The sequence below is a fragment of the Hippichthys cyanospilos genome, chromosome 4 (assembly GCF_059441005.1).
Source record: "Hippichthys cyanospilos isolate Australia breed blue-spotted pipefish chromosome 4, RoL_Hcya_1.0, whole genome shotgun sequence".
Taxonomy (NCBI): Eukaryota; Metazoa; Chordata; class Actinopteri; order Syngnathiformes; family Syngnathidae; genus Hippichthys; species Hippichthys cyanospilos.
This window is the reverse complement of record NC_142372.1, coordinates 19,636,085-19,663,969: the sequence shown is the minus strand read 5'-3', so window position 1 is coordinate 19,663,969 and position 27,885 is coordinate 19,636,085. Positions and strand designations below refer to the sequence as shown.

General features: G+C 39.2%; 1 protein-coding gene across 1 annotated transcript; it reads left to right on the top strand.

Annotated features, from left to right (window-relative positions):
- The first annotated feature begins 1,092 nt into the window (after nt 1-1,092).
- On the top strand, nt 1,093-16,671 carry LOC148424935 (CD151 antigen-like). The gene is made up of 9 exons (XM_088414000.1): nt 1,093-1,150; nt 1,237-1,259; nt 4,076-4,160; nt 6,020-6,211; nt 9,758-9,832; nt 13,809-13,913; nt 14,317-14,475; nt 14,600-14,686; nt 14,765-16,671. Exons 3-9 carry the CDS (start codon nt 4,077-4,079, stop codon nt 14,822-14,824), a joined length of 762 nt encoding a protein of 253 aa, XP_088270126.1. The 5' UTR covers nt 1,093-1,150; nt 1,237-1,259; nt 4,076; the 3' UTR covers nt 14,825-16,671.
- The last annotated feature ends 11,214 nt before the right edge of the window (nt 16,672-27,885 follow it).

The window sequence follows — 27,885 nt, the reverse complement described above, 5'->3', positions numbered from 1 at the left end:
ATTCAAGCGGCAACACAAAGGACAAATTTGTATGCATTTGTACCGGTGAAATAACCTGCGCTTCTCCAATACAAGGAGCATAGTAATTGCAAAGAACAGATGGACATCTTGTAATGTTCCAGTAAATGTTTTATGATTTTTTTTTCCCCCCCTTTGCACTTGAACAAAAATGCACACGATTGTGTAAGTTGCATCTTCGAATGTTGATACGCGTCAGTAATGAGTAAAGACTAGGGATTACCAGGTAGAAATTATTTTATATGTTAACTTTTATTGCAAAAAGCCTCCCCCCTCAGTGCGATATTGTACTGTAAGTGGGTACAGTGCATATTACAGTACTACATTTAAAGAGCTTGACAAGGACAGATTCATGACCCCTCACAATAAAGTGGACATTTGGGGTCACCAATCTTTATTAATTTGGGAGCTATTTTGAGGCTGCTGATTAATGTGAAGGCCTACCAGTTTGATGAATGACATTCATCAAGAGTTTATGCAAAGAGACCGTTGGCGTTCATTATGCTTCACAAAAATAAGCAACGATGGGAAAAAAATACAGCACTTGAAATGATCAAATCTGTACAAAAGTGTTTTATACGTATTTCTTAGTTTCGAGGAAATCCCGTGATCCCGGTAAACGTGACCTATTTTTTAGTGGCCAAATTATGTTACACGGGCGAACAGTTCAAAGAAAACTATTGCCATCCAGTGGCGACCAAGAGTGGCTACACACAATTTTGCATGGGACGGGACATTTTAAGTTTCACAAGGCTCTTGTGATTTCTCACTCAGAACTACGATCACAAAATGAAACATAACCAAACAGAAAATTTTGAGTGGTGTCAACGAGCGAACAACCATCATGTTCGCTCCTATTGATACAACCTTTCAAGGATCCTTCCGATTCCAGAAGAAATATGGTTTCAGTCAAGCACAATAAAAAATGTAGCTGAAACTATATCTTTAATTAGCATTATACTAAACTGCATGTCGCGCTCGAGCTCTGTTCTAGTGTGAGGCGAACAATGTGGCCTGGGGAAAGGAAAAAGCCGCACCATGTCCCGGAAGGTGTTATCGGGTGGAGCTTGTGTGGGTCGAAACCGTGGGATACTTTAGTTCGCTCGACAAGGTTGTGAACCAAATAGGTCAGGTGAGGAGAAGTAGACAGACAACAACAACAACAACAACAACAATTCGTGTGTTTATTTCATTATTTATTTTTTTATTTATTTTTAGGGAAGACAAATCACAGATTCCAGGTAAGTGAACGCTGGATTTATTCGGTTCACCATGCAGGGGCTAATCTTTACAGGGATACCTTTTTTTCGCCCTCTAAAGGCACATGTAATATCTATAACCCTTTATGAACATTTGCCACCTTGGTGCAGTATACTTGAAAAAAATAAATGCATAAAATCAACTGTTTTGACGTTAATGTAAGGCGACTAGTGTTAGCTTAGTGATGCCCCCCCCATAGCAGTTTAGCTAACATTCCTTTCTGAATCTTGTTCAAAATCACCGCTGCAGACGGTGTTGAGTTTGAAGACAAATACGTGGATTGTAATTTCTAAAGATTTTAAAGTCCAGAGGAGACGCAGCAACTAGTGATGGTGAAGTGAAATAAGGACAGTGCCATGGAACGGGGGGCATTAAGGTGAAGCTCATCCGTGAAGGATGTGATTTGGAAAAGCAAAATAAACTAAAACAACCCACCGAGTATAAGTCCCCGATACAAGAAATAACCTCGATACCCCCATTTCTAAGAGATAACACGCATTTACAGCCATCACAATCTAATGTATGCTACTGATACTACCGAACTGCATCAAAACATTCTGCCTTTATAAAGGTGTGAATGCTCAGGGGGATAGCCTGCAGTTTGACATCACCGCAAATCATAACCACACTAATAAACTTTTTTTTTCGATGAATATGAGAGTGTTTTGTAATTTTTTTTGGACATCTTGGCTCCTGTATTGTTCATGCATGCATCGCGTAACAAATGTTGACGTTATACTCAAAAATATAAAGTTGATGGAGAATCAGCGACTTCAATTGTATTTAATCACGTGAAAATAACTTTTTTTTTTTCTTTAACAAAAATTGTAAGTAATATTAAGACAGGGAATGTTCATTATCCTCCAGACAGGGACGACGTGAGGTGTACACGTGTCCATCAAGAAATATACCAGTGATTTGGCTCTTTTGAACCTGTTCCTTGAGTTTCACTCGTGAAATTATTATTATTATTATTATTATTTTATTTTATTTTTTTTTAAGCGCCAATACACGTTTATTAGTAGTCAGGGAGTCAGATAACCAGTATGTGGAACCGGTGTTTATTTACAATTAAAAAAAGGAGAGTATTTATGTCAAGATTTTGAAACTCAAACTTTTTAAATGCCTTCGAGCTACTTTTAGATTTAGAACAAGACGGGTGTTTTTTTTTCTCTTAATAAGTTAAATGGAAACAATACCGTACTGTATGACCAATACACCACTATTCTAAAGAGCTAGAACAACTCTGCTTTGAAACAAACAAAACATTTCTTTATTTGCCCAACAATCTTCTTTGGCCCAAAATAATTGAAAACACACACACAGACACAAGCTCTTGTTTGCATTTAATTTCCAGGCACGTGCTAAGAGTGTCAACCATCCACCGCAGATGGTTGACAATTTTGCTGCTGTGCTTTCTCTGAATTGAAAGGACCATTTGTAAGGAAAACGTGTTGAAGATTGTAAGAGGCAGCTGGAGCAGGGCAAGTCTAAACTTGATTAACAAATCAGCAAATACAAGGTGGAGTGAAATTAAACAGGATACGAGTAAAATGCATATGAGAAAAGTTAGTCAATGGCGGGCTTTATAATTGAGATCTTGCTATTAAAAAAAAAAAAAAGATCTCCTGTATTTTGTGGTATAAAAATGACATGCTTATGATATAAATTGTGAGACAGTATTAAAACAGTATTCAAATTATGGTTGTAAAATCTATGGAAAAGCCCCGTTACTCTCAGCTTGTGCCTAATGCTTACTCATGGATCTCTGTGTACACATGGAATTAGGCAATAACTAACTGAGTCACAACAGAGCTTCTTCCCCTGCAAATTGCAATACTTGCGCATAATCTAATTATGCTAATTGTATCAATACACACTACTTAATCTTGTAAACACAACTGTAAACCATCCATCCATTTTCTAGAGCAGCTTATTCTCGCAAGTCAGCACTGCTAAATTTGGGCAGTAGGTGGGGGACACTTTGAACTCGTTGCCAGCCAATTGCAGGGCACACAGAGACAAACAACCATTCATGCACCCAATCACACCTAAGGACAATTTACTATGTCCAAGTCACCTGCCATACATGTTTTTGGAGTGTGGGAATAAGCTGTAGTGCCCGGAGAGAACCCACGTGGGCTCGGGGAGAACATGTAAACTCCACACAGGAAGGCAGGAGCAAGGTGGATTTGAACTCGGGTCCCTGAACTGAGAGACGACCATGCCACCTTCCAACTGTAAACCATTACATTTGAAAAAGTTACATTATATTAAAAGACATCAAGCATCATGTTTATACCATTTAAACGACAATTACTGGTGCTGGGCGGTCTGTGATGGACCGACGTTTTGCCAATGGACCGCTAAATGACAAAAATATTTTAAAAACGATGGACTAAGCCCAACGAAACAGCATATTTCATCTGTCATTTTAAAACTTTGTTGTTAATGGTCGTCACGTGTCACCTGTCACCATTGGTGACAGTTGATCACCTCACCCAGTTAAATCTTACTTTGCCAAAGTAAGGGATGGCAGAAATGCCAGAAGTGTTGATGGACGCTGTCGATATTTGACTGACTGATTGACAAATTTCTAAAAATGACAGACTGATGATGACGGGTGGGGATCATGTACAAATGGGACTGTAAATGATGGACCACCAAAAAAAAAAAAAAAATGTGCTCAGCTTTGCCTGTTGATTCAGTTGTAGAAGTATTCATTCCCTAATTTAGCGCTCCAAATGTCTATCTGCATTGCATGGCGTTCTCATTTATTGTTTTGTTCATTGTCCAGCATGGGTGCACATGAAGAGAAGAAAGAAACATGTGGAACCATCTGCCTGAAATACCTACTGATCACATTCAATGTCCTCTTTTGGGTGAGTCTCTGTAGTATTTTCATTCATTTCTATATAGTTCCCTTCGTTAAGTTTAGGCACTACCTTGATATGATGTGACTACCTTGATGTTCAATCATCTTATTTTGAAGTTATTTTACGTCTTTTTAGCCCATTTTCCATGAGTTTACTTAATTAAAACATATACTAATAGTACTAATAATACCTTCCAGGAGCTTTTCATAATATTGCATATGTATTAAAACAATCATTGTCTGTGCTAACTCAGAGGTTTGCCAGGAAAGATATTGAAAACACATCTTTATCAAAATGTTGTATCAGTTTGCAAGCTGTTCTTTGTTAAAAAAAAAAAAAAAAAAAAGTAAACTTTAGTTTATCGTCCCACACCAGTGCTTATCAAGTATATTTTGCCAAGCCCCCTGGAAAGAAATATTTTCACCCCCCCCCCATGCGATGCGCTGTCTAAATCTGCATCCTTTTTTAACATGAACAAAATGAAAAGCAATACAAATCAACAACTTTTAATTATTTTTTTCAGCGTTTATACGGGTTACAGCTAGGTCTAAAACAGAAACAAAATAACCAAGTTTATGGTTATAGGGTCATCTGTCCCCACTATTAGAGAAGCACTGTCCTACACTATCAGACTGTGAAGTGTCTTATTTTGCATGCCAGAACTAAAAACAAAAACAAAAAACGTTTCTTTTTCTGAACGTCATCACAAACCGTTGATAATTTTTTGTTTATGTGCACTAGACGCCATTTAATGATTAAACAAATAAAGGAGGCAAATTTTGTCATTTACGTGACGAATACACTACTGTACAGCACTTGGTTAACCTTGGAGACCACCAGTGTCTGAGCAATCTCATGTGGCCACTTGGGGGTGCTGTACACTTAATTTCAAAGTGTACAGTATCTATCAAGATGTTATCTCATTCACAACATGAGAATGACGGTGTGGGGGTCCATTATACTCTTTGCTAATGGAATAGCATTTCACATTTGTACTAAAATCAACTGAATCCTTTATTGGGATGGTACATTGACTAGAATATTCAATATGTGTGATCTCTGTGGTCTGTATTATTATTATTAACAAAGCAACTACTGTATGGCTAAAAGGAATACTTTGAGATTTGCACAAATAAATGCATACAACCAACACTGTTCAAAAATGAAATGTTTTGTAACATAGTAGAGCATTTTTGACTATGTGTAGCTTGCCAATATCTAAAATGGTTCTGCACATACACCTGACCCTCATGTGGATGTTCTGGCTGCTGTTGCAGTACAAAACAGCATTTAACCTTTTTTTGGTATTGCTTTGCATACTGACAATCTGCATTTGTCATTTAAAGTATCTTAAGTCAACTGTGTTGATTGGTGCTAATTGTTAATTGGTGCTCATGCAGTAGATAGATTCGCGACATGAGAAGCAGTGGTTACTAATATAGAAAATCAGGATTTCGTGTATCTTAAATAAAAAAAAGTCCTTCCCTTGCATTACCCTAGTAGCACAGATCATGAGGGTGCTAATTTGACTGTTGCATCATACATTATATTTGTCTGTTTGGTTATTTTTACCTTCCCCTTTTTTGTCATTGTTTACTCATTTTGGAACCATATGATATCAGTGGTTTTCAAACAGTTTTATCAAAATGTATAATATAATGTATATGTATGCTAATGTTGGGAAAAAAGATGCAGTCTCTCACAGTGTCAGAGTCTGTCTCTCACTTCTGTAACCGTAATTCCACAGCATAAGATGAATGTTGACAAAAATCTGGAGTATCAGTTCACACTCATTCAGTTGTTGACTGTCAGGAGTGACAGACGCCTCCTCTCGAGATCTGACTCATGTTGTGTTCTTCTCTCAGCTTGCTGGGGGCGTTGTGATGGCTGTGGGTGTTTGGACTTTGCTTGAAAAGAGCGACTACATCAGCCTTCTCCCCTCCATGACATATGCTGCCTCTGCCTACATACTGGTCTTTGCTGGAGCCATCGTCATGGTAACAGGCGTTCTGGGATGCTGTGCCACCTTCAAGGAGCAGAGGAGGCTACTGAGAGTGGTAAGAGACTGTGTCGGAGGCTGCACACTGTGCACTTGTGTTCAACATTCACACAATAATCAAAAAACGCTGCAGCCTGCAAATGAACCACCATTAGGAAACCGTGTATAAGAAAGAAAACTCCCAAAGGTTGTTATTTTGCCTACCTTGTTAGTAATAGATGTTTCTAAATAGCAACATGACAGGTGGTTTCCATCTTTGTGGAATCTTCTACTACACTCGTTATGAGAAATCCAAATGTCCTTTAAAATTCTGCATAGCAAATACATTGATGAAATACGAAACGATTATTGAAGTACATGACATTGGCTTGCCTATGAGAAACCTTGTTCAGCTGAGATCATCGTTTCGGTGCATTCTTTTTTGACCGACCTTAATGTTTAGATGGTCAGACAAATGTAGATAAACCAGGATAACCGAATGAAACATAAAATACAGCATATCAATGAAGATTTAATTTTTAAAGCAACAGATAGCTGCGCAGTTACTGTTCATCATAAGACAATTGGCAATATTTATGAACAACAATAGCGCAAACATGATTGGCATCTGTTTCCCTGAAAAAGGTTTAAGCTGATTAATTATCAAACTACAGTGTTCCCTCGCCACTTTGTGCTTCACTTTTGTAGTTCTGTGCTTCGCATATATTTGTATTTTCTTCAAAATACTGTCCCTTTACAGCAATATCTGCAGTGTACAATAGCACTCCTACACGCGGTCCTAACGTGGACTCTGAAGCAGGTTAACAGTCTGTTAATACTTGGTCTTGTTCAATGCAAATGAGGGAACTTTTACCTAAAACTGAACCTCTGCCCATTATTCTTCATCTGTGGTGCGCTTATGGCTGTGAGTGAGAGGGTTGTGCGGAGACATCCACGCGGGGGGTGAGGATAGAATGACAGCGCTGGCTGAGCTTGGCCCTTTAAAAGAATTGCATTGTGGGAAAAAGGCGGAGGGGTTAGTGGTTGGAGCTGTGATAAGAGTTCGTTGCCGTGCAGGATGCGCTAGTGCACTCTGAGTTGTAAAAGAAAATAAAGTGTGTACCCATAAAGAGACACATGTTCAACTAATGTACATCAAAACCTGAGCATGGAAAAAAAAGGTAGGCAAGGTTTTATTCAAAACATTTCATGCACTTCATGTCTGCACATACAATATCCATTTGGGCGGGAAAGGCCCCATTGATATTTTTTTTTGTGTATTTCCAAATTCCCCATGCTTCCTGAAGAGATAAGATTAGCCCAATGAGTCACAGTGATGGAATGAACTTGTCTGCAAGGAGAGATGCCATTGAGATTGTTAAAGAGGGCAAACATAGGGGACGAATGAGTCTGATTCACGGGGCTCCTATGTGTGCTCGGTGTATGAGCTGCCTTACCTAGGAGTACCTGTGAAGCAGTGATTGTTGATATATGGTTCCGTTTTCCAAATGTCACAGGTTTGAAATGTAACAAGTGGACTCTGTGTCACTTAACTAGCTTAACTTAGCTATAGATTCTGTTTCATTAAAGAAGAACAAAGACTTATTCATCACCAGGAAAAAGGTGTGCGTGCATGTTCGCAAATTGACAAATGATTCAGAAATCTTTGTAATGATTATGGGAAAAGAAGAACAGATTAAAAGCTTTTTTATTTTATATATATATATATATATATATATATATATATATATATATATATATATATATATATATATATATATATATATATATACATATACATATATATACACACACACACACACAGAATATTATTTTTTCTTTTTTCAGGTTACTCAATAGGCACCCTCTACATATAATTATTGCTGTTGCTGATTTGGTACAGATTTTGAGATGGAGGCAATAGCTCATCTGTAAGGATTTGTAGGCCTTTGGAAACTGAACGAGCAAAACAGTTGTCCCACTATTTGCTGGAGAGATGCTTGACTGAATCCCAATCATGATGCCTCTGTGTGCGGTCTGCTTCTCTGTTTGCATAGTCCAACTTTTTGTCTTTTTGTATCAATTGAATTTTATCTTGAGTGATAATAATCGGTGTAATAAATAAGCAAAAAAGTGAGGCTTCAGATTGGCAGAGCCGGAACTGTCGAAAAGGTAAACGAGAGCTTAGCTTGGTAGTTGACAAGTAATTTGTCAAGTCACTCAGTTTACAGCCTATTTGCACAGCAGGCTCATCAGCCTTTCACAACTTGTTTTTGTAGAGATGTCATTCGAAGGGTTTGATTCATACTTTATTTGATCACATTTCCCAAAATGGTACAGGTACGTGTCATGAAGACTGTATATGTAATTCAGGTGTGTGAATCACATTGTGCCTCACATCGTGGAAGAAGTGTGAGAATACGGCCTCTCCAGATTAGGCTCAAAAGGGTGAAAACATCTCTCCATTTTCTTTTGTGTTTGTCTTCATTAATGTCATGGGTGAGTGTGAGCCTATCTTGTCTCACTGGGCCAGAGGCTGAATACACACTGCACTGTTTTCTTAAACTTAATATGCATGTTTTTAAAATACACTATGGGAAGAAAATACACAGGAAAATCATGTCAGATAGAAAATGTTCAATTTCCATGACAAATGCAACTAGACTTCAATCACCTACTCAGTGTACCGTTAGTTTTTGTACTTCATCTAACTGCGACATATTATTTTATGCACTTCAAAATCTGCAGTCTTTTTTTAACATTCAAAGTGGCAAAGAATTTGGAATGCTCTATGACAATTATTCATGTTAAAGTGTGAAATGTTGTAGGGCCTTGTTTTTGACCTGCATGGTTTGTACGTCACGCGATAGTTGCAGCTATTCCTTCATCAGGTTAAGAATTGTGTTTGTTGTGACGTAAAGGAGCAATATCCAAGGCTTAAAAGGACAGACAAAACAAACCAAGTGTCCAGATGTATCGGCTTTTGCCTCATCAAGATGAGGAGGTAAAGCCAGACACAGATGGCAAGGAAGTTGAAAGGCAGCCTTGTGAATCAGCCTGCTGAGTCATGTTGGCAGTAATTACACCGTAACCTCAAGATGCCTGCTCGATGATCATGACGACTTCTCCTGAGTGGGACGCCTCTGCAGCCAACAACACTTACAGTATTCACTAGATGTGTTTGTTGAGCTGGTTTTAAAGTATACAAGCAATATGCTCGGATTTTTTTTCAGTGCTTATTTTATATTTTAAATTTACAGTATTTTGGTTTGAAATAGCTAGAGTAGCTTCTTTGCATTATGCTACATTTCTGTCCAGCTTTATTTGTTGATTATATTTTACACTTTCAAGTACTGTACACATTGATGATGCGTCCCATCTGATTGGCTCGCAGAGGGTTTCTTTAAACGTTAGGCGCATCAATGCCCCTCCTCCCAATAAATGCCATTTCTAAATAACATGTTATGTTTATTTGGGTTACATTTGTCTGATGCTTTCATGGGTTTGATGATTTTCAAGTGTGGAAACATTTCAAAAAGTAATAATTTTTACAAGAGGGCAAATAATTACATTTCCTGAATATCGATTGCTACATTACGTGCATTTTTTTTCCTTCTCTCTGCAGTATTTTGTCCTGCTGCTTTTTATTTTCCTGTTGGAGATCATTGCTGGTGTCCTGGCTTACATCTACTATCAGCAGGTAATTGAAAACTGTTAACTCATCCAAAATCTTGTTTCATTATTTTACAGTGCACCTCGGAGGTTAAAGTAAGCAAAGGGGACATTACCTTATCATCGTATTACAAGTATTTAGTTTTCACCTTTTGGGGTTTGGAATAGTTTCTCAGATTTTATTAAAAAGCATCTTTGCTTGAGCAATAATTCCCCTGGTTCCTTGCCTTGCAGTTAGTAATTCTGGCACGGCACAGCTGCTGCATTATTTTTGAAAAGATGAGCACTTTGCATAAAAAAATGGCTAAAGATCGCGTCAAATTGATGATACTGAAGTCAAGGTGTTGAGATGAAGTACTTACTTCACTATATTTCAAAGAAAATAAAACAACACAAAAAACCCGTACCAAATACAGAACTCCTGCTCCCATTGGATTTTGACCAAACTGCTGTGCTTATTTGCTGTAAAAAATGTGAACCTTAACTAGATCTGACAGCCTTCTTCAGCACAGTTTAACATTAGGCTCACTACACACTCTTCCTATTGCATTCATGTTTTATTAAGTTACACAATGTTATTTTCAAACAGTGTCCCAGCCTGATGAGTCTGAAGGCCCGACTGTTGTGTCCTGCCCGTTATAAGTTCCTTGTTTATAATACACATGTTGTCTGCACACATTGACTTGAGCTTTATTCTTTTTTTATTCCTTTTACATTGGCATAGTCAATCCTCTTCTGCGAAAACTAGTGAAGATAGAAAGACGTCTCATGAAAACGTTTTCAAATTCACGTCACGGAGTCGGTAAGGCTCATTTGGCACAATACAGATCATTGTTCAGTCATTTTGCCTTCTTCTTTTATGAGTCTTTTATTTTTACTATTATTTGTAGAAAATAATAAAAGAGTTTTATTGAGTCCAGAAAGGTAATATTATTTCCAACAACAGCAACAAAAGTACTGTAGTGTGGTATAAATTCTACTCACTATTTAATATTTCAAATACACTGCTTTGCTGTCTGTAACTACATTGTGATCTGAAGCTAAATAACCTTTAGTACTCCTCTAAAATTATTATTCATAGTGTTGAATCTTTTTAAATTAAATTTTAAATGAGATCTGTTTTTTTACCGCTGCTTGGTGAAGAGGATTCCTCATGCTTGACATTCGTCATTGTGCTGTCTAGAAGACACGCAATGTGTTTTAGCGCTTCATCGTTTTGGAAGTATTGCCGCTTTGCATAAACCACACATGCCTGCACTCTGGCGTTGATTTGCTCACCACCATCCATCATTGTCATATGTAATATTGCAACCTTAGTGCTGCTGTACAGGCAAATGAAACAATGTGGGTGGATAGGGGTGATGGTTCCAGCTTTATTTGTCTTTTGTAGCTGATAGCACTTGAGCATATCTACTGGTGAAAATTCCTTACGTTATTTGCCTATCATTAAGAACAAGTCTGAAAAATACACCCCCAAAACAAATGTGCCGTCAAACACAATCCTTTAAAAACAGCCTAATGAAAAATTAAACAAGTCATGCACACCGTGACATCTTATTCAAAGTATCTAAATTCTGTATATATTCACATCTGCAAAGCTTTTTTTTTTCCACAGAAGCCATTTGTTGCTCTTTATTGCAATGCACAGCATCTGACACAAGAGGTCAGCACCTACTATTGGAAGCAACGTTTTGAAAATGATGGCACCTGGCGTATGCTGCAGATAGTTATTTCAGGGTATTCTGGCATTGCCATCTACCAAGGACAAAGCTGATATCCGTAGGAGGAACATGTTAAGCCTTTGGGAGCAGATTCAAGCGCGCCTTCTCCTTTTACTCATGGAGTGAATAGTGGGCCACAGGTGTTAGGTGAGGCAAAGTTAAACACATTGACACTCCTCTATGTCCCCATTTCACAAGTGGACACATTTTTACAAAGATAATCTCAGTGTCCCTTCAGTTGCATAGTGATGGAGCAGGAGAACTTTGCACACGACATGCTCACTTTGAATGACGACTAAATAAGCTTATTTTCAGGCCAACTCCAATCAAAATTGTAATCATGTCCTTGAGTAGGGTGACTAGATTTAAAATTATCAAGCGGGGCTCTACAACTTTGCTGAAAATTAACTATTCATTAAATTCGCACCAGATGCTTTTTATAATGTAATCACTGCTCAATCTGGTGACTGGTGGTTGTTTGTGTCATGAATTTAACTAATGCTAATTACTATCTGCGTTGCTCAGCACACTGGTTAACACATATGCCTCACAGTTAAGGGACACAAGTTCAAATCCATCTGGCTCCGGTCTTCCTGTGTGGGGTTTGCATGTTCTCCCCGATCACTCTGGCTTTCTCCCACACTCCAAAAACATGCTTGACAGGCATGTTGGATATACAGTACTCATTTGTCCTTAGGTGTGATTGGGTGCATAGATGGTTGTTTATTGTGTGCCCTGCAATTGCCTGGCAACCAGATCAGGTTGTTCCCCACCTCGTGCCCCAAGTCAGCTGGGATAGCCACTAGCAAGCCTGCGACCCTTGTTAGGATAGGGTCCGATAGATAATGAATGGATGGTTAAATATTATCTTGGTTAGCAGTTCAACAGTACTAAACAAGTCTTCTGCTTAAAATGATCCAACTGTTTTTGCTGCATACTGATATTGTGACAACCTAGTAAGGGGCTCTTCTGATTTTGGCTGATCCATTAAATGATAAAATGGTTCCAAGTACCTCCCGCAAAAGGCCATGGACTCTTCATTGTTGTTTGTTGCATTGAATGAGAAATTCCATCGAATTTTGCAATGTCCAACTGTGTGAGTTGTCATTAAATGTATTTCAAGTCAACTGCCGAACTTGAGTACAATACACTTTCTGCACACGTTCTTTTGCTTCTCCATGAAGCTATCAAATGTTGAATGCATTTTTTGACAAACCTTGTTCAGAAAACTGAAAACCAATTGGCATAACATACTTCCCACAATAGAAATGCACTGCCAAGAATGTTCAGAATGCATTCAGTCAGACTTTATTTCTCAAGATTTGGGAGATAGATGCAATAAGTAGTTTTAGTTCCTGTATGCCACAAACGTGAATCTGATAGTAAATCTCACTGTAATTTGCAGTTAAATTAGTTTTTAAATTGGTTTGTCGAATGAATCTCTATCACAGCTGAGTTGCCTTACACATGGTCTAAACTAGACTTGCTGACTGGGTTGAAAACAAAACCAACCAAAAAACCAGAGTGGCAAGGACACAACCTGCGTAAAAGTGCAACAAAACCAGTGAGCTTGCGAAATCCACCGGGACTCAAAGCCCTAATTCCGGACTATCCCATGATGTCTGGTCATCGCACCTTAAGAAAAAGCTCAAATAGTTATCAGTTTACCACTTTTATCTATTCCTTGTTTCAGGTTTGTTATTTATTGTTTTGCAATTTATATAAATTGGAATTGCTCCCTGGTAAAACGCTAACAGGGCAGAGCTAAACATTCAAGGCCAGTCAAATGAGGTGTGTCGACTCTTTAATTGCTGTTTTCACTTCACTTCCTCAAGTGTGAACAGGTGCCAAACCCCCGGCCTCTTCTTTTTCCTCTTCTCTCTCTCCTTCCATCCACTCTCTAATCTCACTCTGTCCTCTATATTTCCTCCCATCATTCATTCCCTTGATATTTCTGTCATGCTTTGATTTACAGTGGTTTCCCCACTGGCTTGTTGCCATAGAAACTGAGCCCCTCCAGACCTCCCTGCTCTGCCACTGAGCATTCTTGAGAACAAAACATACATACGCCACCCCACCTCACCCCCACCGACTCCCAACACACACTTTCTTCCTCCCCATATATTAGAACCTTTATCCACAAAGTGTATGACAAAGACAGCATATTAATCTCAGCTGCGCCAAAATTAAAAGTTGCAACTCATTTATTACCAGCCGTGGACTGTGATGAATTGTAAGGCTATATTGTGAGTTGTGTGTGCATTTATCTGTGTCTGTGGCCAGTTAAATGAGGAGCTGAAGCAGAACCTGAGGGAGACCATGATCCAGAAGTACGAACAGAAGACCCATGAGCATGTTACCAGTGCTGTAGATAAGCTGCAACAGGAGGTAAACATTTGCATAAAGCTCATTTCACACTAGGCTTGCCCAAAAAAGGAGGGGAAAAAAAAAAATAAATTATATATATATATATATATATGACGACAATATTGATACAAACATTTTTATTCATCTGATTAATCAAAATTTAAATGTTTGCTTAATATGACAGCCCTAAGACAGACAGACAAACATATTACTGATTGATTATGTTTAATAGGCCAGTGGTCATGGGGTTTAGTGGAGAGTTGGAGGCAAATCAGTCATACATCATTTGAAAGTTTCGATTGCAGCAGTTCACTCTTTTAGGTGGTTTATGCCTCATGGTTTGTGCTCTATGGCTATCAGAAGTCAAAGACTTTTTCCTCTCCTAATGTACAATTATGTATTCTGTGTCTGTTTCCCCCATCAGTTCAAGTGCTGCGGGAGCAACAATTCATCGGACTGGGAGAGGAGTGTTTGGATCCGCTCCAATGACGGAAACGGCAGGGTGGTGCCTGACAGCTGCTGTAAGACTCCATCCGAGCTGTGTGGACGTGGGGGGCACCCCTCCAACATCTACAAGGTGGAGGTGAGTCTGTGCCAGGTGCCGGTGGTCTCTGTGCAATCAGTAATCCAAATGATCAAAAAAAATAGTGTGATGCTGCATTTGCAAATCATTGTTTGCAGTGTGAGGACTTAAGTTTTTCATTTAGGGTGGCTGTATCTCAAAATTGGAGCAATTTATTCAGGACCACCTCAAGATCATTGGAGCGGTGGGGGTTGGGATTGCTTGTGTACAGGTCAGCAAAACCTTTGTTTTATGAAACTAAAACAATGAATACATGTTACAGTTATTATTTTCTCTGTGCAACATGCAGATAATAGGGATGGTGTTCACTTGCTGCCTATACCACCGTCTGAAGTCAGAGCCATACTAAAGGAAAAAACGGAGATGGAGGAAGTCACCTCATCGACATACTCCAATACTTGCTTCTTTCCTTGTGAAGGGAGGTGGGAGATTAAATTACACATCTGAGTTTCTAGAAGTGCTTGGGTGGAAAAATAATTAAGGTTATGATGAGTAATTAGGCATTCAAATTAGAGTCTGACAATTACAACACAGAAAAAAACCTATGAGGGATAAAATTGCTGGGATCATTGAGTTTGAAAATTGAATTTAGTCAGAGATTCCTTCTGTGGAAATTCAAGGTACAATATCACGTGAATGTTTGGTGGTGCCTCCATTTGTTGGCTTAAACCTGGTGTCATAATTTCCTTTCCCCAGTTGCACCAGCTACAAGTTTTAACAAGCCCTCTTCACCTGCTATTGCATGCCGTTTCCATGTTAACTAACCACTCATGCATTTGAAACGTGGTGTCTTTTTGAATTTTCAACACTAAGTTGCACCAATGCTTTTATACTTTGTACATGTCTATTTTTTGTAATGCTTGAGGTTCTTACATGTGAGCTATTACTGTAGCTGAGCCTTGATTGCCTAATGTGTCTTCACATAGCAACGTGCCACTGTTAGATCGGGCTCTTATCCCCGGTGTGTTGGCAAGGACACTTTATCTGCTAGACTGACGGTACAATGACTTCACCTTCCACACCAGCGTAACTGCACCATCACTGCAATAACACCATAGTGCCAGCATTTTTACATTTCAGATTTAGCCTAATGTGCAAGGCTGATGTGATATAACAATGTGCGTTGCCTGCCAGCATTGCTGAAGGAAAGGCACCGGTCTTATATTTGACTGTATTTTCTGTCTACCGCTGATGCCAAAAATAGACAATGACTGACCTCTGTGCGTATCTACTGTGGCTTTATCAAACACCCTGACAAATCAGTTTAGAAGTTGGCTTTTAAGTGAAGATTTTGTTTATTTTTTTGTGTGATCAATAGAATAGTTTTTCAATATTCAGAATGTGGTTTTGTCATTTTGTATCAATAACCTTGTTCAGCAAAAACACTGATTACTGTAATGTCATCTGTCTGAGACTAGGACAGTGGTTCTCAACTTTTTTCAGTGACGTACCCCATGTGAAAATATGTTTTCAGCTCAGTACCCCTTAACAAGTGCAAAGAATTTCTGGGTAAAACATGTCATCAGTGTCTGATTTATTAAACTTTAGAACATTTTGGATTATAGAAAACGTTTGTAATAAAAAACAACCAAACGTAATTATGAATAAATATTGGTCCCCCAAAAAATCAACATAAAGTGTCAGTGCCGCTCTCAAAAATAAATATTTGTCCACAGAAAAATATTAAACATAAAGCGTCCTTATTTGGGATTAGAGTAGAGATCTGTTCAGAAAATAAGTCATTAACTAAATTATTAATAAATATTTAACCACAAAAAATAATCAACATAAAGTGTCAGACCTGTTTAGTAAATAAATCATTTGATAAATCAATATTTGTCCAGAGAAAAATATTCAACTTAAAGTGTCCTTTTTTGGCATCACAGTAGAGATGTGTTCACAAAAATAAATCATTAACTTGACAGGTAACATAGGTGGCACGTGACAAGTTGGGTTGAAGCATTCTTCTACGGGGGACAATCTGGGTTTGTAAAAATAATGACATTGAATAACCTACTGAACATAAAATTTGTTTTATGAACTTATATTTTCCTGATAAATTAATTCAATAATTATTTTTAAAGGAGTTTTGCATATGTGTTTGTTTGTTTTATTTAAAACCCCTCATACCTCCCGGAGTTCCCTGAGAACCACTGGCCGAGAATATACCCATGTAATAAAAATCTATCAAAATTACATTTTTCTCTCCTGTATTCTTTTTTAAAGTCCAAACAGAAACTAGCAGCAATTTATCTAGACAGAAGGGTCAATGTCATCAGCACATCCCCCCCAAAATAAATAAATAAAGCGGAAACACATGTTGATAATCATCAGTGCAACCACGACTTTGTCCTTGATCTGTCCGTCATCACGTCAGGCCAGCCCCTTCCCAAAAAAACTCCAGAATATCTTTAGACCTGCTTGCCTGTAAGCAGTTGCACCTACATGATTGTCACAGGCTTACAGGTACATTAGTGTATTATTCAATTCCCTAATGTCACCGTGCTGCAAATCTGTCTGTTCATATTGGGAGCCATTTCGCTGGTGGCTGCGGCCCCACTATTATTACCTATATACAAAGGCGGCCACTCTGGCTTTATGTTCAGCGCATTCTTTTTTTGTGACCTCTTGTATTGCTTACTATGTGTCAGCAATGCTACTGCGGCTGCAGCAGTGCTTGAGTGCAAACACAGGGAGGCGGAACGCTCCACACTTGCATCAACTCAACAGCTGGTGAGTCTGTGCAAAAACACTCGGGGGTTATTCAGGATTAACTCCTTTCCAGTAGCTCCATTTCCGACTATAAGTGGGAACAGAACAAACCTTTATGCATGCAAAATTATGTTTAAAGTGGTCAAGACTGTCACGATAAATTGATTGTTGTTGATTTGAATTCTTGTTGTCTGAAAATGAGTTTGTTTGAGTGCTTTTTTGCCAGCCTGTCAGAACTCAAATTACAACCGTGCCCATGCGGTGGTATAATTCGTTTCTGCTGCGATGCTTTAAAATTACAACCTGAAAATTAAGTCCAATTTCAGTCGCCGAATACATTTCTCCCTGAAAACATGGGGGACGCAAAAATCCCAATTCTGCTGATTACGTTCAGAACACCGCATGAAACACCGGAGTCTTCTCTTTACAAAACGAGCAGGTGTTTTTCTATTCGTGGCAGGAGGTAGCATTTTAATGTGCTCATCGCAGCGAAAGTACTTCAACACACGGTAATTTTATCAGAGCGCTTCCTACAAGGCGACATCTGTGGAGCCCAGGTTGTCTGCCCTCCCTTTGACTTCACTTGTTGTGGAATTCGACTTCAAATAGATGCTGTAAGCCTTTGAAACAACAAGTGTTGGCCAAGTAATGTTCCCCGCTGATGAAAGCCATAACTCTCCCTGGGCTTCCTCACTAGGCAAGCGTGCAGGACACTGCCTGTTTGCCGGGTGCCTTGTTTTCTGTGACAGCTAACACGCTAGCTTACACAAGAGCTATGTGATTAATGCCGGCCTATGACATTCCTAAAGTATCTTTCCAGTCGTGCCTAAGCAGTTGTCTGTTTGCTGCACGTCATCTACTGTACAAGAGCTGTGCTATTTTCAGATCGGGGGACTCTTTTATACCCTTCACCTCCCCTCCACACTTAATTTTCCCGGAAACTGATTGGATTTCTACGAAGATTGGCGCGCAGGAATCTGTGCATGGCTTTCCGTCTATGGCTGGTGACAGGATATGCAATGTGTTTTTAAGTGGTCCTCATCTGACCGATGGGCAAAAGACCCAAAACATGATATTGAGCTGTAACCTGTCCGCTATGATTCTTTTTTTTTTATATATATACATAAAAAATACAACTTATTGCATATTACTTGTTTATAAGTCTAGGATACATGGAAAAGTAGTCAAAAATTCCCACTTCTATTTCCAAAAAGAAATACCACTGGACCATATATCCCATAGACCGCGATACGTGTACAAAAAAAAATGCCAGAGAAGTGAAAATGATCACCAAACGCCTACAATGCGTAGAAATGAAAAGTGTAATCTATAGCAGGGGTCACCAACCTTTTTGAAACCGAGAGCTACCTCCTTGGTGCTGAGTAATACGAAGGGTTACCAGTTATGTGAAGACCCTGATCATGTTATGGATTTCTCACAATATTTAAGAAACAGCTGTACTAAATATGTAAATCATGTTTAATAGTAATGTACATGTCATATATGCATAGTCATTAGTAAAATTCCTAGAAAATCACAAAGTTCTATCATTTGAAAACTATTTACAGAACAGGCCCGCGGGCTACTCCTGTGATCCTCGGGGGCTGCCCATTGCCCGCAGGCACCCCATTGGTGACCTCTGATCTACAGTAACACATATATAGCACATATTATTATTTCCGCAGTACTAGATGGTTAATTGATGAGAAATTGTACAACGCAATCTATCTTGTTGACAGTGGACCCAGCACCGGCTTGTGTGTATGAAAAAGTTGCTAGTAGCAACAAGAATCTGTAGATAGGTGTGTAGTGAACCTCTGGGAGGCCATTTCATCTTATTGCTACGGTTCCTATACCCACTACTATTTTTTGAAAAGCTGCGGGACGCATTGTCCCGACGGGGGTAAAAAGGTTAAATCTGACTGAATGGGCTCAAGATCATCGTTTCTTATCTTCTTCACAGCAGTTCATATTTGTTGTGAGTTAGGCAACACACAGGATATTTGGAAGCTGTTCACAGTTTTGATGATTCTATAAACGACGCCAGATGGTCGAAACTAAAGGTTGCAGCCAGCACATGAGACGCGTCTTAAATTCATCAGAAAGTAAAGGGTTACCATTGCGTCTTTTAAAGTCTAAGAGGGAGGACTCGTGATCGACAGTCAACACACACAGTATGTGTGTGTGTTGTTCTGTACAGTTCACATACAACAGTCATAATGAGAGCGATAAATGTGCTGTTTTTAAGTGTGGGTTGCTCAGGTTTTATGAAATAATGAAGGATCAGTATATGTGAACCCATCATAAGAGGGAGACAAAATTTAAAAGAGAAAGATATTATAGAATATTTGACGGTCTTCGGTTGGTGTGATTTTTTTCCCCCATCAACTCTGCGAGATTACGGTTGAAAGGAAGATGATGACAACTAATCTTGTGCATGCTCCGCTCTCTGCTCTCTATCATCTCTGCTTTAAGTGCAGGCGTCTCATTTTGATTCACTGGCTCGGTGACTGCATGTATAGCTGAAGAAAGGTCCCGCAAATGTAATTGTGCATCTGTAGATGGCAGCAAGACTCCTGCTCTATCTGTCTCAATAAGATGAGGGAGAGAGCTCCTCTGTCTTGCCTGTCAAGGGCCACCGATAAAATTGAAATGAATATGATAATCCTGCGTGAAGAAAAAAAAAAATCCATGAAATGAATGCCTTTGCTGTCAAAGTGTCTCACCATCTGTGAAACATGGCCGCACACCTGTGCGACATGTTGAAGCTTAATTGATGTATAAATGCGCATTTTGTGCTTTAAATACTGGGATGGTTTGATAAGCGCCATGATGTGCATACATGAATTAACAGAGCATGATTAACGCAGCCTCAATCACGTCTTCCATGACTTGTCTTCCATTTGGCAGCAGAAGCTTTGAAATCTGCTCTGTTGCATAACCTAAAGTGAATTTCTGATCGACGATATTGTATGTGACTTTTTGAACAGGCGACTTAATATTTGAAGGTGCATTCCTCCGATGCGTGAGCATAATAAGAAAACGTTCAAGCTTTTTGTCCCTGAGCTGCCACTTGGCCGTAAGCCTCGCTTGTCAGTGGATATGCATGCGCTGAAGAGGAGTAACTTTATTGCTGTATACAGCTCCAGTGTGCTGACAGGAGGCTCTTATCCTTCTGCATGCAGATCCACACCACATGGCTCAGTTTGTCACTCACTTGTCCTGTCAGACTGACTTCAGCACTCGCCAGCTCTCTGAAGCGTAGCGCCCAACATCTGGCCCTCTGTCGCTTTTCGGGTCATATTCAATTCGGGATGATGCACGGGACTCTGGGTACGGAGGTGTCTTGGACTTTCTAAAGATGGACTGAGCGGCTGCTCCTTCTCCAGGCCTAAGGTGTAGAAGCATATTTGGTAAACCCAAGTTTAGAAAAAAGCAATGGCAAGTATGTTTTTTTTTGAAAAGGACATTAGTGGTGCACGACAGTGATGAACTCATTCAATGCCAGCGACATATTTTTACGTTTTTTAAGAGTCCGAATATGAAATCTCAAATACTTAAGTATTAAATTGATGCTTAAGTCCATTAAGAACATTCATTTCCAGATGTTTAAGTATTAAATCAACACTTTATTAACTGGGACTGAATGTCCTGACTCTTAAAAACTTAAAAATACGTTCCTGGCATTAAATATTTTAAAAATGGGAGATTAAGCAATTGAAATATGTAAAAAATCAATCTAATTAATGTTTTTTTTTTAACTTCGCTTGAGGATTTTTGAGAAAAACCGTCAACTAGAGAGGTTTATTTTATTTTTTACTTGTTTTTGTAATCATATGTGTCATGCCAGATTAAAAGATTGATATTGAACAAAAACCTATAGTTTACAACCTCTTTAAGGATCGGGAGGAATGGTGTCATGTTCCTTTTTCATCCATCCATCCATTTTCAAAAGCCGCTTATCACAAGGGTCCCAATTGGCTTTGGGCAGTAGGCGGGGGACCCTGAACTGGCTGCCAGCCAATCGCAGGGCACACAGATACAAACAACCAGTCACACACCCATTCTCACCTCAAGACAATTAATAGTGTCCGATACACCTGCCGTGCATGTTTTTGGAGTGCGGGAGGAAGCCGGAGTACCCGGAAGGAACCCACGCAGGCTCGAGGGGAGCATGCAAACTCTAGAACCAGCTGGAATTGAACTCGTGTACTTCACTCAACTGTCAGGCAGACGTCCGAACCACTCTTCCGAGGCGCCTTTCCTTTTTTGATAATCAAACAATTAGAAAACAAATGACATTGCCCATCCTATCCAGCACAGGATGTTGTTTAGTTGTGTTGATCAATTAGCTTCGCTATAGTGTGCTATATTAATGCTTATTATTGCTATTTTTAGCTTTGGCGGCTGGATACTTAGCATTTATGTGGCAGACTGAACTCAAGCAGACTTGATTGCCTAGCTCTCTTCCAACGGCAAGTTTAATTTTTTCTTCAAGTTAAATTTACCATTCATCGGACCAACAACTCTCTCATGCGCTTCCAAAATACATAATAATTCTTATCGTTGTTTCAATCTTTCATTCAAACTAAGGTAATGAATCTAGGATTATCACCCTTGGCAAGCAGTATATGGTCACTTTATACTCATGAAAAAGACTGGAAATTTTTCTTTATTTTGTAACTTGTAAATAGTATTCATGGTGTTAAATGAGCGCACATGGTGTCTGATGATACCAATCAGTCTGATAAAGTCAAGCACCGGTCTAAAACATTTTAGTTGTTGTCTGAACGGAGGGACAGCAAGACCTGTGAAAAAGTTATTTATTATGGTGAATGTCTATTCCTCTAGTCGCCATAACTCGCAGAGGGAAGGCCTTGTTAAAGACTTTACAACACCAAAGTTTCCCCTCTATTTGACAAGCTATAGGTCATTTTTACAGGTCTTCATTCAGGTCTTCATTCTAACGCAGGTGTGTCAAACCAATCTTTACTGTGGGTTACTTAATAGTTATTCTTTTCTCCACGGCTGTTATGACTGAACCCATATACTGTATTTGTCTAATCTGCTCATCTTACTTTATGTCAGCGTTTCTCAAATAGTGGGGTGGAAACCCTAGGTTCCCCCCGCTTGGTTAGTATTCTTGAAATTATTGAGGCTGCCTACATCCTGTTCCCTACCTTATCACATGCTGATAGTTGGTATCCTTACTGGTTTATTATTTCACGTCGTAATGTAAACAGCAACATCATATAGCCTATGCACAGTTACAAATGTTTCTTTGTGGGAAACAACAACAAATTTGCATTCTCCATCAGCCGGTCTAATTACACCTGTGGGTTGTTTAAATCATATATAATGATAGTGGCAGGCTTTAGTTAAACTGCTTCAATGTGCCTACTCGATAGCTTTAAAGCCTTAATTACAGCACGTACACGTGATTTAGCTGATGGAAAAAAAGCTGTGAAGGTCAATATTTCTGAGACAGTTGATCAGCGCTCCCTATGGTCATTAATTCTGCATTAAAAGATTACATCATGCAAACAATTAAAAGTTTACGTCTGGGATTTTATTTGGCAAAGAGGTATTTTTTTTACAGAGTGAAGTATCACATGCCTGAAAATCAGATGCCAATACTGTAACATTTGTTAAAGGAACTTTGAGCAGCAGCTGATTTTTTACTTCAAGACTAGAGGAAACTGTTTTGGGATGTACATTTATTACAACCACAAAGCCCATTTATGTTTAATAAAGACATCCAGTAACAGCCCGCTGTTTTGTGTACAGATTGTACACATACAGAGAGAGCACAGATGCTTACTTACCTAACTGAGTAGCAATAACACAAAGAAGCCCCACAGGGGGTCTGAATGTACCACAATATTGGCTCGATAATAAAAATGTCTGTGCTCTCTATTTTTAAGGGTATAATTGCTTTAGGCATATGACATTTATCTGTAATATACAGGGCAAGACTCTAAGGCAATAATATAAGTCTAATTCCCACTCATTCACACTGTCTGATTCAATTGCACTAATTGCCAATCATTCACATTTACAAATGAAGTGACTGTCATAGATTGAAACTATTTTAGTAAAGCCTTTCGGCTTTCCTTTCTCCTTGATTAGTCAGTATCTTATAAAGCAATGCTAGGGTTTTTCATTTATTCATTTTAGTTTATTTATTTACGCCCAGAGCAAAGGGACTGTACTTATTGTCTTTACTGGTGTATGTGTGTGTGTGTGTGTGCTTGTGTAAAAGATGTATGTACAGTATTCTTAGGAGGATATTTGGATGTAAGGGGGTTGTGTGCATCAGGAAAATGGCTGGTAAAAGTTAGTAGCGTGCAAGCCCACTGCTGTTAGTCATATGGACTTCACGTTGCTGTCAATGGCACCCGCAAATGCATGTTGAAGCAATGGCCTCTGGAAGCCTTACCGTCCTATAGCGTGCAGCGTATGAGCTTGTTTTCTCATGCATTCGACACTGGGAGGGTCAACAAGCTTTATAGTCATCCACTTGGGTCAGCCAAATGCACCCAAACGCACTATACCATGTGCACGCATGCTTTCACATGACGAGGAATCTGAAGGAAAGATGTAATTAGATGAGGGGATCTTCTATTTGGATGAACAGATTTGAATAAGCATCTAGAGCAGCAAGCAGCATCTACTTTTGATATGACTTTTTAACCCCATGTAATTCTCTCCATTGGTACTGTCATGGTGCAAGTAAACAGTTCAAACAGTTGTGACTTTTTTTATTTTAAGAATTGACTCGCTACTTTTTTTTTTTGAATGAGGGGGGAGGAGAACATCACTCATCTCTAATACCATAAAGAGATGATAGTCATTACTTTAACCGAAATGCGTCAAAGGTACTGCTCAAGTTTAACCTACCACATACAGTAAATGCAAAGCACCCAGCTGTGTCTGGAGCCCCGGCTAACTATGGCAACAAAGACACTAATGTAGAAAGACATTGTAAAGCCAAACTGGCCAAACTAAACTTTAGGAACACCCACGCTTGAGCAAGTCTGAGATGGACAGAACGTATGAAGTTTTATTTTAATTTGACTTTGTAATGGCATCATTCCTCCTGATGGTCAAAACTTAAATTTGAAGCCAGCGCTTCAGACTTGTCTCAAGTACAGCATAAGGTAAATGATTACAACCTCATGTATTAAAATGACTGAAGCCATTCTTATATTGTTGGAAATCAATCTTTTGATCTGCCAAACTAACACAATGTTTGCAAAAAGAGATTGACTAGATTAATAATTTACTGATCTTATGCTCAATTTTGTTTAATATCTTGACAGCACTATTATTACATACGATTTAACTGGAATTCTGTTTTGTATTTTCAAAAGTATACTACTGTTGAATACAGCCTCCTCCTCTGCGTTGAGCCACCAAACGACTTTCTAGGAGTGCACATTATGGAGGATCGGTCAGTCAGTGGTAACTTGGACTCACACGAAGACATGCACTGTGTGTGCACACCTCGCCCGGGGGTAGTTTGCTGCAGCGTGTTTGACATACATACACATCAACAACCACAGTCTGCACATTATGATAATTCGTTGGTCCTGAAATAAGAATGTGCTCCTTAGATCCTGCGGGTGAAGCTTAGCGTGCCTTCCTCAGTGGAATAAGATAGAAAACGATAAGAACTGACACCCAACGACTCAAGTGATGTTAAATTTTCTTTCTTTTTTTTTTGTCAGCTCATTAGTTCTTGCAATGATTTCAAATCTGCTGAACAGTGATTATATCTTGTGCTTTATTTTCCATTTTTGGTATGGTATGGTATGGTTTTGGTATTTGGCTTCAACTGTTGTGGCAGGCCAACAATAAAAACAACGATGTTGTACAAATATCCCCCTTCGCCAACAATTGGCTGGCAACCTGTCCAGGGTGTCTGGCCCATGCAAAGTCGGCTGGAATAAATTCCAGCTCAAATGCGACACTAATGAGGATAAGCTTAATCGAAAATGAATCGGTAGATTTCTGTAAGCTTCAAATATAAAAAAATGACCCAGTGTTGACTGTCTGACCTCTGTGCAAAAATAGAGCGCATCAGTTACTTTGCCTTCAAAAATGTATCTCAGGTTTGCTATGTGAAAAGTATTTCTTCTCCCACAAGACTAGAAGGATGGGCATACGTGCAGATGGAAAGATGCACAGATAGATGGAAAGATAAACCTCAGGGATGCAGGTCCAGCACCAAGCAATAAATTATAGAAGGAGATGGCAAAGTAATAAAAGATATCCGTCTGATTTTGTTATGCCAGGGTACTTACATATAGGTCACTGTGTGATTCATGGCACGATCATCTTTGTAAAAACAAATGACAAGGTGGCGAGGTGGTACCATGCTTCCATCTATCTCCGTCTCTCTTTGTGCGTCTCCCTCTGTCTCTCTGGGTCATTTTCATTCTGTTTGCGGCTCAGCACCCTCACTATTTGTCCCTTCGACTGTGCAGCCATCCTACCCGCCTTGACAAGGAGGATCTTGCCAGATGCTCATTTGGAAATGGGTTAGGGCTGCAAAAGGGAAATGCACCCATTGAGATGCATGTGAGGATGTTAGTATCGTCTGGCTTCTACAGTCATTGCTGATGTGAATTTAGCTTCGATCAGTTTGGAGACGGTTATCTATTTGCCCGGGCGGGCTCATTAATGTCAAGTCAACGTGACAGTGAGGACCATTTGCGGTGCTATTTTTTATACACTTTGGCTTCCGTTCTGCTACGCTGTCAGTATTCAGTGTTATGTTGGTTCCAAAAGTATATGAGGCAGTCAAACCTTTGCCAAACCGGTATTTGTTGAGCACATAAGTGGATGGTGTAAAGCGAGAACGCTCATGTAGAAGTCCCAAAATATCGGCTGCTTTGAAGCGCAAAATCTCGCTTAGTCTCTCTCATTGTGTCGTCATATGATAGCCAATGTACGCACATTCCCAGTCAACTGGACCAATTTCCTCCCAGGGCAGATTTATCAGGTTGAGTGCCATGCAGTGATGTAACTGGGTGCTGACCTCATTAACTCCTAGTGGCAGCTACCACCCCCCGCGTCTTCACACAAAGTCACAATGCTGTAAGAGCCTACAACATGTTGAACAAAACAGACAAAAAAAAAAAAAAAAAAAAAACAGAAGATAGCCATCTTGAAGCCAATGAACTATGTTGAAGTGACGGGAGGATCTTCTTTTATAAACCCAAATCTCTGCATAATAATTCATTGTCGGTCAATTAATTAAGACATCAAAATTGTCTACATGCTTCTTCTTATCACACAACAGAAATGTGACTTTCATTGAAATAAAATGTTGCTGTAAAATTAGCACTTTTTGCTGCCTCTTTTATTTTCTATTTGACTCTACTATAATCAAGCAGGCCCTCCTGTGTGGAGTTTGCATGTTGTCCCTGTACCTATGTGGGTTTTTCCTGAGTACGTTAATTTCCTCCCACATTCCAAAAACATGCTTGGTAGGTATATTGGGCACTCTAAAATTGTCCTTAGGTCTGTTTGTGAGTGTGAATGGTTGTTCTTTGTTTCGTGCCATGCAATTGGATGGCACCCAATTCAGGGTGTGCATCCGCCTACTGGCCTAGGACAGCTGGGACAGACGCCAACACACTTGCGGCCCTTTTGAGGATACAGTAAGCGGTCAAGATAATGGATGGATGTAATCAAGTCGGTGTTATTCATTTACTGTAGCATGACAAAGCACTTTACAGTAGGAGCATGCTTGGAAACACACTCCTCATACATTTTTAGATGAACCCTCTAACTTAGATTCATTGTGGGCCAACCATCTGCCTTGACTGTTAGGATGTGTTTGTGCGGGAACGGAAAGACCAAACAGTAGCTACAGGGCATAAGAAAGGGGGGATCACAAATGAAAGGATCCTTTAAAAAAAACACACACACACACATATTGTTTGCAATAGATTGATAATTGTTTTTGTGGGGAAACAAAATATTACAGGTTTTGGATACATTAGTATTTTTTAACATTTAGTGCCATTACACTCCCCTTTATGCACAAATAAGCTGAATAGGCATGTGAGCACATCAGCCACAAAGGCTGAAATAACTTTTAAAATGCCAACCAATTTGCCCACCTGTTGGTTCTTCTCATCTCGCATTTGTCTGCCATTCACAGACATAGGCAAATAATGAACATCAGCCAAAGGGAAGATGACCATGCCTAAAATTATCATGACATATATAAAAGACCATATTTTATAAAATAAATGTCATTATCTTACTGCTCAACAGCCACAGTCCTCTGTTTCATGCACTGTTAACAAATTCTTATAAAACCAATGTGCATATTACAGCTGACCCTGACTTAAGGCTTTAGTGGTGAAATACAGCCAATATTGTATGTTTTAAAAGAGGACAAAGTTTGTAAAATTGTGTATTTCTTATTAAGGTAATGGATGTCGATCTTTATAGCATTCCAGATGGAGATTTCTACTGCTTATATGGAGCATACTGTATATGGGATACCAGTATCCATCCACTGGCTCCCACATATCTCAAACTCTGGTTGTTTCAAAGCAGCCATCTTTACAAACTGATGACAGCTTGTATGTTCTACTTTATGTGACCTATAGTGTGCATGCTTATCTCCCATGAGTTTACGATAGCTTCCTGCCTCCTGTCATCGCACTGTCATGGTTC

What these genes read in the sequence shown, in the direction of transcription:
- LOC148424935 (XM_088414000.1), top strand. Translation starts at nt 4,077, where the DNA reads ATGGGTGCACATGAAGAGAAGAAAGAAACATGTGGAACCATCTGCCTG. An exon ending in AGAGGAGGCTACTGAGAGTG is followed by an intron (nt 6,212 to 9,757) that starts GTAAGAGACTGT and finishes TTCTCTCTGCAG; the next exon opens with TATTTTGTCCTGCTGCTTTT. An exon ending in TAGATAAGCTGCAACAGGAG is followed by an intron (nt 13,914 to 14,316) that starts GTAAACATTTGC and finishes TTCCCCCATCAG; the next exon opens with TTCAAGTGCTGCGGGAGCAA.